The sequence below is a fragment of the Rhipicephalus microplus genome, chromosome 8, assembly GCF_043290135.1.
Source record: "Rhipicephalus microplus isolate Deutch F79 chromosome 8, USDA_Rmic, whole genome shotgun sequence".
NCBI classification, from domain to species: Eukaryota; Metazoa; Arthropoda; class Arachnida; order Ixodida; family Ixodidae; genus Rhipicephalus; species Rhipicephalus microplus.
The window spans coordinates 77,645,735-77,660,545 of record NC_134707.1 but is presented as its reverse complement, the minus strand read 5'-3'; the positions used below and the strand labels follow the sequence as shown (position 1 = coordinate 77,660,545).

The 14,811-nt window shown below is 46.4% G+C and overlaps 1 protein-coding gene across 3 annotated transcripts in view; it reads left to right on the top strand.

The window, feature by feature from the left end:
* LOC119185000 (protein dispatched homolog 1-like) overlaps positions 1–14,811 on the top strand; it is a 495,836-nt gene that overhangs the window by 466,050 nt on the left and 14,975 nt on the right. For all 3 annotated transcript variants that reach the window (XM_075872172.1, XM_075872171.1, XM_075872170.1), the window contains exons 15-16: positions 4,878–5,150; positions 11,977–12,570. In XM_075872172.1, the coding sequence (XP_075728287.1) occupies positions 4,878–5,150; positions 11,977–12,570 (867 nt within the window). The remainder of the gene's footprint in view (positions 1–4,877; positions 5,151–11,976; positions 12,571–14,811) is intronic.

The window sequence follows — 14,811 nt, the reverse complement described above, 5'->3', positions numbered from 1 at the left end:
CATTCATCACACTTCTACATTCTAGCCACTGTAAAGTGGATAAGAGAAGAAGAAAACATCACCCGCCGTTCACGCCAGGCAGTCGAAGCAGTCGCAAACGTTTTTTTGGAGCCACTGGCCACTTCTGTGTGCGCACACAGGATTGCGGCAGCAAAATGAAAAGACACTCTGCAGCAACAAAGCAACCGAGTCTTGCGTCTTACTTCAAGAAAGTTCGAACCGATGAAGCGGACGGAGAAGAACCGCCTCCTTCGAAGGATAAAACTTCGCCCTCCTCAGCACTGGTGGAAAGCCAAGCGCGCCCGAACTTCTGTAGTGACTCAGGAGAATGCACCGGTTTATATGAATCACCTGAGAACAAACACAAGCAGGACACCCATGCGCCACCGGGAAATGATGGTGGCCGCAGTGCAACTCCAAGTGATCTTTGTTCTACAGTCAACGCTGGGCAAAGTGACGCCTTTACCACTGGGCAATGCCCAAGGAAGGTGAGTGGCATGGCACCTACACATTCTGGTTCGCCTCCCCTCTGTGCGACGAGTGCGAATATTTTCGACTTGGGACTGTTTGTCTCCAAAAGCAATAATGTAAATGATCCAGAGACGATGGAGAAGCTGCTGCTCAATCTGTGGACCCCTCCGGCTAACTATGATTATCCAGCCACAGGGAAAAGGAATCTGAAGTTCCAACCTCACTGGGTAGATCGTTACCCATGGCTTGTTTATTCAGAGAAGCTTCATGGAGCATTATGCAAATATTGCGTAGTCTTCGCAAGCGAGTGTGCAGGAAAAGGGAAGCACCAGCGCTTGGGCTGTTTTGTAACTAAGGAGTTCACCAATTACAAGAAAGCTATGGACGCCTTTAAGAGCCACGCATCCAGCAGTTATCACACCATGTCAACAACGCTATCGGAGAACTTTTTAGCAGTCCGGTCCCGCTCACAGCATGACATCTTAACACAACTTGACCACGGCCTTAAAAAGCAGGCGGAAGAAAACCCCAAGAACTGGCTGCCAATAATAGAAACAATTCTTTTCTGTGGCAAGCAAAAAGTACCGCTTCGCGGTACAGATGACTCTGGTCCGATAAATATGTCTGAAGTGCTGCCATTCAAAAATGATGGAAATTTCCGCGCACTGCTTAGGATGAGAGCAAAATGTGGAGATGCCGCCTTGAGAGCTCACATGGAAACATCTCCGGCGAATGCGCTGTACACGAGCCCAAAAATTCAAAATGAGTTGATCACCCTCTGTGGTAAAATCATACAAAGAAATATAGTGGAAAACGTCAACTCAAGTTCGTGTTTTTCAGTTCTAGCTGACGAGGCCACTGATATATCTCGCACCGCCCACATTTCCCTATGTGTAAGGTACGTTGGACACGACATGTTGGGAGTGCCCATTCTTAAAGAAGATTTTGTAGATTTCGTTCCCGTGTACGATCTCACTGTCAAGGCGCTGGCGAGCACAATCCTGAACAGCCTTAGAGGTCATGGCTTTGACCTGAACCTACTTTGCGGGCAAGGATACGACGTTGGGCATCAATGAGCGGCCGCCTTAACGGTGTTCAAGCCTTCATTCGTCAAACAGCGCCCAAAGCGTTGTACGTGCATTGTAGCGCCCACTCGTTGAACCTTGCTCTGCTTCACGCATGCAAACTCCCCAGCATCCGCAACTGTTTAGGAACTGTATCCTCAACCTGTACATTTGTGAGAGCTTCGCCACAGAGGACGAACCAACTGCGAGACAAAGTAGAAGATTTAACACAAGAAAAAAGAAAATCAGTTCTCTCCTTTTGCTAAACAAGGTGGGTAGAGAGTCACGATGCACTTCAGCATTTCCTTGAAGTGTACGTGCCTATTGTACAATTCCTCGAATATTTGGGAGAAGAGGCCGCGTCATCTGATACTTCACCAAAGCTTCTCAACTGCTCAATGCCATTACGAAGCCCGAGTTTGTCGTTTCGCTTCAGATCTGTAGCGACCTCTTCTCTTTGACACTGCCACTTTGCCAATTTCTTCAAAAAATTGACTGTGACTTGGCTCAAGCGTGCGATCACGTAAAGAATGCTATAGACGTTCTTTCCACAAAAAGGGCTAGTGTGGAAACGGAATTTAATAAGATTTTTCTGAAGTCGCTCTCTTTGCTGAAGATCACAAATGTTAAGATGGCCCTACCACGCATCACTGGAAGGCAGAAGCAAAGAAGCAACGTACCTTCTGCTACTCCCGAAGAGTACTACCGGAGGAATGTGTATTTGCATTTGCTGGCTGACTTTGAAAATCAATTAAGAGACCGGTTCGATGCCCATAAGAAGGTCATGGTTGGCCTTAACATGCTGCTGCCGAAATTCTGCGCATCGGCTAGCCTTTCTGATATTGATGATGCAGTGCAGTTTTACCTTGGCGACATTCCTTCAACTAATGTCATCGAAGCAGAGTTCACACTGTGGGTGAACAAATGCTGCCAGATTAAAGAAAAGAATCGCCCAGCTTGTGATTTACAGGCCTTAGAGATGTGCAACCACGACTTTTTTCCGAACATCCACAGCCTACATTCTATCCTGGCGACTTTATTCGTGTCGACGTCGACCCCGGAACGGACTTTTTCCACACTGAGAAGGCTGAAGAGCTACCTTCGAAATCATATGAACAACGACAGATTGACCGTACTAGCACTGCTTAGCATCCATCGAGAACTTCAAGTGACCCCAGAACAAGTCCTCACAGAATTTTGCAAGTTGCCGAGAAGGAAAAGCTTCCTCGTTTAAACTTCCCTCTATGTTTCAAGAGTCGATTAAAAGCTAAACCCAGCTAGCCCAAGCTTCAACTCTTCTATCCTTTCGCAATTACGAGGAAACTATTCAGCAAGCAGAATGTGCGAATGGTAACAAGAAGATCGGAATGTCGGGCGACTTGTTTGTTTGCTTGCATACATGCTGTCACGGACTGCCATTTTTGCAACCCGGCGTAACGGCAAATTAACAGGTGCCGCACTCCCCCGCTGACCAGTGGAACCGTTTGTTCATGAAAAGACTGGCCTTTAGTGCAGGGAAGTACTGAATGGGGTGTTCTTCTTCAAACGTTAGTCGCCAATGTTTGATCCTTTGTACCTACGGCGGCGTCGGCAGGGTCGTCAAAGGACGCGATGCACCCCGAACTAGCTGTAGACTGCAAGACGCACTGGCTGAAACCAAGGAAACTGACCATTCCCACGGGCAAAACGGCTTGTGGACAAGCCACACATGAGAGAACCCCAACAATGAGAGAACCCCAACAGGTTGTCATTCTCGCTCAGTTGAGGACCCTCTCCTAATTAAAAAGGGACGTGGTCAATATATTTTTAGGGTGGAGTTTCTAACAATGAAACGTGCATGATTGGACCCATGTAGAGGTCTCTTTTCCCCCAGGACGAGAATCAGGGGACACGAAGGTTAATTTAAGAGCAGGATTTCGCCTTGCTAAGCAGTCTAGTTGCTGACCAACATGGTGTAGAAGGAGATCAAGAAGTATCCCTTAAGTGGTTGTGGCTCCGTGTCGGCTGGCCACCTAAACTTAGCCATTTGTCTAGTTGTGACGCGAAATTAACGCCTGTAACGTAGGCATCGGTACTTGAATCTCGAGTGAGCTCAACCTGCCCGAGATCGGCTTCAAGCACTAGCCTCCCGGAAACACCAGCGCTGCAACACCGCCGACATCGCAGTTGTGCCAGAATTCTCTCTGACTTCTCGCATCCGATCGTCGTGGACTCGGAATCGTCATCATGTGATGACGATCGGCATCCTGTGATACCTGTGATGACGATCGGCATCCGATCGTCATCACAGGTATCCCTTCACCTGTTTATACCTCCGGACTTTCTCATCTGTAGTTTTATTGTTGGTTAGTTTTGTGTAGTTTGTAATACTTCTTTCTTGTAAGCTGATTAATTGATTTTATATGTATTTTAATAGTTGGTATTAAGTGTAGTACTAGATTCCTCTGCAATATTCCTAGATTCCTCTGCAGCGCTGCAATATCACTAGAGTTTTGTTTTTCCCCACATACGTCTCTGATCTCTTCACTGTCTCTGCTTACGTACGGAACGACCTAACCTGCTGCCATTCCCATCGCCGACTTAGCGCTGGCGACGCTAGAGTGGCAGCTTGTAACACATACATACCGTTTTTGTACCGCGGTTACATTGTGTTACTTCATCAGGAGCCGTTGGTCGCGGTGTCCCCGGCTTTGATGGTGCTATTGTCCAAACTTATTTCTTGCTTTAACCAGAATTTGAGGTTGACATACCAATTTCTTTATTTGGGTACAAATAATTGAAAAGTACTATCGAATTATTACAAGTAAGCGATGTACTTGTTTTATTCACGAAAATAAGCCAGTATAAATCTTAAAAAATGGCAGCCATTCTACACGCAACCCCCGCCCCCCCCCTCCGAAAAAAATTCCTAGGTACGGCCCTGGCGAACATGGGGGAGTCCTTTGCCCAGTAGTGGGCACAATCAAGCTGACAATGATTATGATGACGAGTATGATGACATTGCCCAGTAAATCAGCCCTAAGACTATCGCCTATATCGTAACATGACCGGAATTGAAGCTGCAACCTTGGGATCAATGTTTCAAGAAGCTCCGTCGTCGAAGTTATGATGTTTTCAACACGGCAAGGCTTGTATGCCTTCTTGGAAAGTGTACCAGACTGACGAAATAGATATTTACATCTAGTAAATATATTTACCTTCTATGTATGATAGTTGACCTGGTTGATTGGCAAAACACAGGAGAAACTTTGCCCTGCAGTGGGCATGGTCAGACTGCTACTGCTGCTGCTGCTGATGATGATGATAATGACGATGACTTCTTGTTTTTTCTACCGTGTTCAGGACCCCTTCCACCGACTGCCAATCCGCATCATCTGGGGCGTGCTCCCGGTAGACACGGGTGATTACCTCAACCCTTCCAACAAGGGTACAGTGGTGTTCGACCCCACATTTGACGTTGCGGATCCAGCGTCACAAGAGTGGCTGCTGTCCTTCTGCAAGCGACTGCGGGCGCAGAGCTTCCATCGCTCGGCACTGGGCGTTCTCTTCTCAGGCTGCTTTATCGAGACGCTCAAGTCCTGGATGGAGAGGCGCTGTGTTGATAGTTTCAAGCAGGTGAGTAAAGCAAATCTCTTTTGCAGCAAGGCTGTCTTTGTCTACTCTCTACTGTCATCGTTTTTTTTGTCGTAGTAATGATATAATGATTGGTGTTTAACCCCCAAAACCACAATATGAGTGACGCAGTTGTGGAGGGCTCCAGACATTTTGACCATCTAGTGTTCTTTAACGTGCACGTGAACCTAAGTACACAGGCCTCAAGCATTTTTGGCTCCGTATTGAAAATGGGGTTGCTGCGACTGGGATTCGATCTCGTGATGTGCAGGTCAGCCGTCGAGTTCCATAACCACTAGACCACCGTGGCGGGTGTCATCATCACTATAGTAGAAGTATTAGCAGTAGTGATGGTAGTAGTAGCAGTTGTAGAGAAGTAATGTAGTAGTAGCAGTAGTAATGTATTAGTAAGGTAGTAGTATAAATAGTAGTAGCAGTAGTAATGTATTAGTTGTAGTAATGTAGTAGTAGCAGTAGCACTAGTAGTAGTAGGCATATGTCAGCGAACTCTCTCATGCTTCGACTCATTCAGACCCAGATTCAGCTGCGAGTCTGGGTTCGAATGAGTTAACCTAAGCTATATTTTTGTTAGTCTGGGTTCGAGGGATTTCACTCTGTACACTTAGCTGCGTACATAAAGGTAGGTGCGCACTAAAGAACCCCAGAGCGTCAGAGTTAATACAGACCCAACACTACAGTGTGCCACATAATCAAATTACATTTCTGGCTTGTAAAACTTCGTTGATGGATGACACAACTTTATTCACCGTCCGGCAAAGTTTAACGCAACTAGGCCTTAGGTCTCCCACAATGGATCGTCAAGACCTTGCCTCAACGCCACCCCGTGGGCTCGCTAGACTGCCCACATTTGAATGCCGAGGTCTGAGCTGCACAGAACAGTGGTGCACCTCGATGACAGGTTCTTTGGAGTGACTGCCAATTATTCTAGAGACGATACTACAACTCCACAACATGTGTTTGAGGGTTGCAGAAACGAAGTTTTCAAGAAACGTATTCACACGATAGTAAGTCGACTCCAATGTAGTTCGAGCCCACGAAAATCGCACAGCTCAAAAAAAAACGTTAGACCTGCAGGTAAGGCACAGCACACTCACAGTTAAATCTAAAAGAGAGGCCTTTCAGAGCCTTTTCTAAACACTCATTGGGCAATTGCTGCAAGCATACTTGCTTAATACCCACTACGGCATTAATAATAAATATTTTTGGGTAGTAGGTCGGCATTCGCTATACTATTTTTCGTCATTCTTCTGAGAAATGTGGTATCCGCTAAACACTTGCAACGAATTTTGTGCCACTTGTTCACGCAGTGGCTGACAACGACAAGGAACTATGCCTGAAGTATGTGCCACAGTTAATAAATGAACAAGAACAAGCTTTTCTAATGGGTTGGAACATTGGACGACCCACTCGTCCAATGCTCCAACCGCATTGTGCTCCAACCGCTCCAACTGGTTTTTGCATTGTGCAATGACTGGTTGTTCTTTCGCTGTTCTAACATGCTTTATAAGTGGTATTAACACGATTGCTTTCCCGACATCAAGCCTGCTTAAGGCAAGTTTGCCAACGATACCCAAGCACCAGCGTTACTCAGTGGTACCATACTGGTCTGGCACCTAGTGGACCTAGGTTCGAGCCCCACTATGTCATTGGCGCTAGTTTTTTTGTTTTCTAATTTCGTGTGATGTGGTTATGTACAACGGCTGCGGCAGCAGACAACTACGGTGGCGCGTGACTCGAGTTGTGATCTCCTAATAGCTTTTGCTGTAAAAAAAAAAGGGAAAGGGGAAGAGCATGGCACATATGATTTTAAAAAATTTATATATGATGTGTTTGTAGGAAATAATTTTGAAGGTTGCAGGAAATCTAGCTTTACAGGAATACGTGGAGATCAGCTTCAAAGAGTCTTTACAACCGAAACTATAGTCGTTGACAACCTAAGAGTAAATATAGGCTCCACCCATGGGGCCTCGTAGCCCTTATTTTCCATGCCTCCGCGCTACAAGGGAAGTAGCTCCTAAACAGTGGCCATAATTTTTGCGCATACAACCATTACTTTAAAATACTTGATTGATGTTGAAATACACAATCCGAAACTTAATAAATAAACTTGAGAAGACGCGGGCTTCCACATCAGCTTAGCAATATATCTGTTGTTTAAATTGGACCCCCCACTGCATTCATCTCGGAGTCCACGAAGAAGCAATGCACATCTCTCGAACGCGATGTTTCTGCGCGGTATCTAAGGTTGCACTACAGTCGAGCCCGTTTATATCAAATTATGCCGTATATTGAACAATTCCTAAACACGGTAAGTTTACATTGAGAATATATAGCAAAAGTTACTGTTTTATCGAACAAAAATAGTAACGACAACTGATCTATCAAACTCCATGTGTCTCAAAAGTGCCCCAGCAAGTTGGCTTTCCCTTGCGGTGGCAGGGAAAACTGCCGGCGCCACCCTAGAAAAAGTTGGTTAGACCCGGTTGTGCGCGGGCGAACACCCCCTCCAAGAAATGATCCTGGCCCGCTCGCAGCGCTTACAGCCAGTCAGAGGCCATCGTGCTTTCTCTGAGGCGCGGAAGCGGTAGAAGTGAGCGCCATTTTTTCTTTCTTTATGCTTGTGTGCCTGCTGCTGCCGATTAAGCGTGGTTCGTGGTGTTGCCTGTTGGTGCTCTGTGAACTGTATTGGCGCGCTGTCATCATGGCTTGCGCAAAGAGGCAAAATTTGCCGTTTGCCGCGAAACTCGAAATCATCAATTGGGTTGAGCGCGGTGAAAAGAAGTCCGACGTCCCCGCCGCGTACAAAATTCCAAGGAGCACCTTGAGAACTATACTGAAGAACAAGGCAGACATCAGGGCCAAGTCGGACAAAAGGCCAGGTGCCCGTGGCACCCGACGTGTGCGCGCTGCTGTGTACGAAGATGTTGAAGCGGCCGTTTACAAGTGGTTTGTGGACGTTCGGTCGCGAAACATCCCGGTGTCCGGCCTTATGATCGAACAGAAATCCAAAAACCTTGCTTTTCTGCTTGGCAGGAATGATTTCCAAGGCAGTTCAGGCTGGCTTCAGCGGTTCAAAGAACAGCACGACATTGTTGGCAAAGCTGTTACGGGTGAAAACAGAGCGGCGGACCTGGACAGCGTGAAAAATAGCTCGAGGAAAACTGGCAAGATATCGCAGCAAAATATAGAGTCCAAAATATCTTCAATGCAGATGAAACCGCTCTATTTTGGCAAATGTTGCCAAATAAGACACTTGTCTTGTCGTGGCGACAAAACAAGCGGTAACAAGGCAAACAAAGCTCGTGTATTCGTGCTGTTGGCAGCTAATTTAGACGGATCGAAAAAGCTTCGACCTCTGGTCATCAGGAAAAGCACGGCACCGTGGAGTTTTCCAAGTGCACTGTCGCTTCCAGTTACCTACCGAGCAAACTCAAAAGCGTGGATGACCGGGGAGCTTTTCAGCAGATGGCTATCGTCGTGGGATGATTATTTGGTAGGCGAAAATCGCAAGGTGTGCCTGCTCGTGGACAATTGTTCATTGCACCACTGCAGTGAGACCTTCAGCAACATCGAGCTGTGTTTTTTGCCCCCGAACACTATGTCTGTATTGCAACCACTGGATCAAGGCGTTATTTGCGCAATAAAAGCTTGCTATCGGAAGCGCCTGGTGAAGAGGCTGCTGCAGAACCTTTGTGTCGGCAGAGAGCTTAAGATCGGCTTGCTCGGAGCTATTTCTATGTTGAGTAGATCGTGGGCAGATGTCAAGAAGGAGACGATCCAGAACTGCTTTAGGCATGCCGGCTTCCGCATGCCTGGTGATGACACCCCAAATTCTGACAGCACTGAAGACACCGCAGGTGTTTTCGCCGAAGTTTGGAACGAGCTGGCAGAGTTCCCGGGTGCTATCAACGGATCGACATTCGACGAGTTCGTCAGTGCGGACGATGATGTCCCCATCATGGGCCAATTACAGGATGAAGATTACATTGCAGACCTCGTGCCGACCACGAGCCAAAGAGACAGCAATATGGAAATCGACGACGGCCCATTGCCTACATCCTCCGAAGTGATTAGTGCACTTGCGTTGGTCCGGCACTATTGCTTGAATGTGGAAGGTTGCAACCTCAGCTGCTCCGACTCATTGGACTACGTGGAGGCGTGCGTGCTGTCTCAGGCAACGAAGTCGTTGACACACACAAAAAAAATCTGGGACTATTTTGTTCTACAGTAGGGCACGCAAGTAAGCCACCATATTAATAAAGTACTTTTCTTCTAGTTTGTTATGTGCCTTTGTGTCAAACCTATACTGGGCCTATATCGAATTATGCCATATATCGAGCTAATAAATGTTTTTTGGCGAGTTCGATATACCCGGGTTCGACTGTTAACAAACAATGTCACAATTAACGTAGGGGTTAAATTTAAAAAATTGTTCTTTTACGGTTTCACAAAATAAAACAGGGGCAATAATCACATTTCGTTAAGTTGTATGCAATTTTTTTACGATACTTTCGCTGCCAGGTTTCTTCATTCTTTTCTGTATCTATGACTACTATGACTCAATGCGAAGAATGGAGAAGCAATCTGAGATTGACTTCATGAATTTTGAAATGCTGCTCTTTTTTGTTTGCTCAACAATAGTTTTAGCGGTATTGCTTAGTGACGATCACGATCGATGTAACTGATCATGATTGATCGTGATCACTGCATCGATAATGGTCGATGCAGTGGTATTACATATTCGCATCATTTCCCGGTTTGAAGCACCTCGCATGGCGTTTTTTGTGCAAGGCGCTTGTACTTCTAGCGTCAGACATGCGATTACACAATAAACATTTCAATCTGGCATGTAATTATGAGCCAGTGGCGATAGATTCTGTTAAGAGGACGCACCTGTGCCAACTGGCACACGACAAAATATTTACACAAACACAAGATGGCCACAATTCGGTTTTTAATGCAAACACCAATGCATATTCTTCCCACCTTGTTTGTTTACTCTCGTACTGTGTGACACTGGCAGGTCCTCGTGGTTTCTTTTTTTCTGACAGCTCGCCCGCACTTACAACACTCATACGGGTGCACAACACAGCGCATATCGAAAACGATCACCAAGATTCTCGGGTTCTGACACCCAAGTAGCACACTCACACACACACATGTGACAACGCTGATGCCGCACCTTTTGCGGGTGGTAAATCACAGATGCGCACATTCTACAGAACACACACACGCGCACATTGAGGCTTCACCTTCACCTTACTGCACACGACTGACCACGAGGGCAATCGTCGAGAGTGGTCATCCTGGCGACGCAGAGAATAGACGTCATGTTGGTACTTCACGCTACTGAACCGACAGGACGTGGTAAAGCTCTGCCGCTTCGGTGCACTTGAAACGCTGCAAAATCATAAACGCCAGCATCGTATGATGGCCGATGACGATGATGCTGAGGGTGAGTGGGTGAAATAGCTTGTTCTCGACGAAGAAAACGCCACGAAAAACCGAACGGATGCCTGACGGTCTCGGTGCAGCGGCACATCGCCTCTCATCGCGAACGGCGCCATGCTGAATTTGTCATTGGTTCATCGTGACTCTTACGTCACAATAATGAGCAGCCACTGTTGGACGCGCAAAATACAAATGGACAGTGGTACTCTTTACTTTCTATTCTTAGCTTGTCACCAACTATAATTATGAATTCTAGGTCGACACCTCCTCCCTCCCCCCCCCCCCCCACACACACAGACACTTCGGATTTCAAATTAAGACAAAATGGGTTGACCTACAATCATGTAAATACGGTATCTTCAGTAGTTTATTACGGCTCCTGAACGGTCACAGTGATGTCCTTTGAAACAAGGCATAGGTTTAAAACGGGATGTTCAAAACGACGAAGTTGAAACTGAAATAAAACAGTGCAGAGGGGGACGGAACATAAGTAAAAGTAGGCAGGACGAGCACAGGCTAACAACTGGGTTTAGTGACGACATCAAACTGTTTCGCCAACTAGGCCCCAGACACACATTACTCGAGTCTTTACAAAGGCAAAATTATTTGCTGAAACATTGCATGAAGGAATGGCCCCTAATTAAGATTATTAATTCAATAGCGTTAAGGAGCTCGTGTCACTAAAATTCTAGTGTCAGTGTAGACGGTTATTGGTTGTTCTGTGAGAATTTGAGATAGATACAAGTAAATAAATAATGAAAATCATCATAACGAGTAGTAATTGAACCTGGGCCTCATGCATGGTGAGTAGATGTTCTACTGCGAAATATTTAGGTGCTTGAAGCTATCTTGGGAACCTCTATATGAGTATCACGGAATGGGAGGAGACTCTTCAACATACGTAATATTGCTTGTCAGAAGTGTAGAATCGTACTAGGCGTGAGAACATGCATATTGTACACCTAGCGAGTAGTTTAATGAGCCACCTATGACAATGTGCTTGGGCGTGATTGATAATCATAAGCACAACGAAGTGTGTAGCTGCGCAGGTGTGCCTGTTTCCTCATGGATGCACAATCGATACATTGCCAACTCCCAAAAAGAAGAATTATGGCGTATTGAGCACTTCACAACTTTACTTGCAGTCAGCATTCTAGGATAACTTGAAATGACTAGTATTATGCGCATGGATGTTCCTTTCTTTGCGACATAGCTGGGGTGTCGTTCGAGAAACGAAGCCAGGCTGGAGATTGAGAAGGCAATGCTTATGGGTTCTGATTACGCTCCTGCATTCTACTTTTGAAAGCGAAGCCCAAGTGTCTTCCAAGTGTCCTCCAGTGAACCCAATTGCTTGCAGGCCAATCGCTTTCCGTGCTGCGAGTCGTCCCACTTCCCGTACGCGCGGGACGTCTTCAACCTCTGCCTACGGCGAGCCATCGCGAAGCTGCACCAGTCGCCCGGCTACTACTTCGTCCCTGGCATGGCAGGCCCGCGCTTCCTGCGCAACGGCACGGTGCGAGCGATCGTGCTCGAGTACGACAGCGTCTACTCGTACTCCCACTCGCACCACGACATGGGCGCCTTCTGGCACCGCGTGGAAAGCTGGATCGAGCAAGAGATGAAGACCGCGCCGCCGGGACTCCGCAATGGGTGGTTCATCAGCGACCTCGAGTTCTACGACCTGCAGAGCAGCCTGGCAGAGGGCACGCTGGTTGCCATGGGCGTTGCAGTGGGCGTCTCGTTCGTGGCCCTTCTGGTGACGACGCTGAACCTCCTGGTGAGCGTGTATGCCATCATCACCATCGCGTGCATCATCTGCACTACCGTGGGCGCGCTGGTGCTCATGGGTTGGCGGCTCAATGTGCTGGAGAGCATCACGGTGTCGGTGGCTATCGGCCTGGCCGTCGACTACACAATACACTATGGCGTGGCCTATCGGCTATCAGAACAGGTGAAGAGACTTTGTGTCTATGCTGGCTATGCACATATATATATGCCTAATGCTCTTCGACACCACGAACAACTCTCTCTCTCAATAAACCTTCCACTGGTTTGTAAATGTAGTACAGCAGACTCTCAATAAATGAAACCTGATGGGATCATAAAAACATGTTTTAATTAACAGCAGTTCCATTGGCTGAGATGAGCAGAGATGCAGAATTCAACTACAAAACCAGTCATCTTTATTTTCAGAGATTGCTGTAAAGTGAGAGTCTTGATAAGTGTTTGTGGAAGACTGGGTTGCTGTAAAGTCTCATGTCAGGAACTGTGTTTGCAGCTACATCTTGTAGTGCAAGGTCTCATGAAAACACGTAATAAATACTGCAGTCGCACACTACATTGCAGTTAACTGCTGGTGTGAAGCATCAATACCATTAATTGCTATCTTTTTATAATATGTCCATCTCTGAGAACACTGATGACATGTAAAGATTTTCTAAACATGTCCTTGAGCAAAGAATTACCATGTGTAGTTACCGTCACATCTATATTGCTTCTATAACTCAGCAATTTGTGAATTGTAAAAAGTTTGTAAAGAAGCTGAACCCCTCAAGCGTGTAGGTATTCTTTGGGGTGGACATCAAGGGTACGTGGAAGTCTGGTTTTCGTGTCGGACTACAAGGAACTATACCTTCAGAGCACTAAAGGCGGTAGAATGCCTTCTTTAAATGGGTTAAAGAGTTGCTATGCATGCGAGTGGGATTCATTTGGCAGAGAAATATTGTATTGTATTAAGTTAGACATCATAATTCAGCATGTGTCTCCTACAATAGGAAGTCAAAAGAGCCCTGGAACATATTTACAGTTTCCAAGTAACGACTGAATGGCTTAACTAAAGGAGTTTATTGCCCTCATGAACTGACCGTGGCAAAAACTATTGGACTCTGTCAAGTACGAGCAGTTACAAAGATTTGTGACACGCTTGAATTGCTTTCTCTCTTCTCTTGTGCCATTAAGTTTCCTAGTTTTATACCTAGAGGGGAAGCTGGCACTGCTGCTTATGTGGGCTCCTTCAGCGGCGCTTGTACTGCATTGGGAGTGATGAGAAGTTCGCGCTTCCGATCTGCTTCGGATGGGTTACCTTCTTGAGATTCGCGATGTTTCTCTAGATGCAAAGCAGCTTATGCTCAGGGCTGTGTCCATCCACAGCGACCGTCCGGTATCCCACGGCGCATATGGCAGCTCTCCGCCCTCTCCCCGGGAGAGCGCCAAGAGGTGGGGTGAAGGAGGTGGCAGAGCGCTCCCGTTTATCTCTCTGCCACCGCTGTGTGCTTGTATGTAACGCTGCGCACAGTCGCTCCGCTGCACTCTCCTAGCAGTGCTGGGTGTTCACTTCGCAGCACACACATGGTAATACACATAAATAGTAAGGGGGTAACATAAGCGGTACACAACATATACACAACTCCACACACAAGTGAAACATACATAAAAACACACAAAGGGAAGCAACAAATGGAAACACATGTGAACATCAGCGCTGCTTCGCGTCTTCACATGGTTCCCTTTAGCGGGAGATGGTGTAACCCTTTAGTGTGAAACAATGGGACATAAAGTTATTTAGAACTAAAACTTGCTCCATTCTTTTGCACATAACCCTTATTGCCAAAGCTTTCTGCGACCGTGCGATGAAAGTGGAACATAGACAAATTCAACCAACTTCAGGGTATTCATTGCTCTGCCATTGTGTTGGAGATTTGGCATCAGGTTATGATGAAGTATTTTTCACAACACTTAAAAACAATCACACTTGTTATTCCCTCGAAAGTATGCATTATCTGTTTATAGAAATTACAGTACTGTATTGAGTGAGAAACTCTTAACGTATAATCTGCTGCAATGCGAGGTACATCTGTTCAAGCGGCCTGCCGCCAACACACCTCGTTTTGTGGTGAGGACGAGTCAGAGTAATGTGACGGCGTGTCTTCTTACCTTTATCGTTGTTTTGAAGTTGATTTGCACAAGTATTGTCAAGATGCGTTCACACACACAAAAAAAGTGAGCTTTATGTGATATCCTGCACTGACATCAGACGCTACATCTATGCTCAGCAGAGAGTGCATGATGCCCTGCTAAAACTGTCCTATATGACTTGTAAAGCAGCGATGTCGCAGCAAACAAAGCGACCTAGCGACCTTCAGCCTCTTTTAACCATGAAGACACTGCTCGAGGGCTTCAGACCACACGCTAC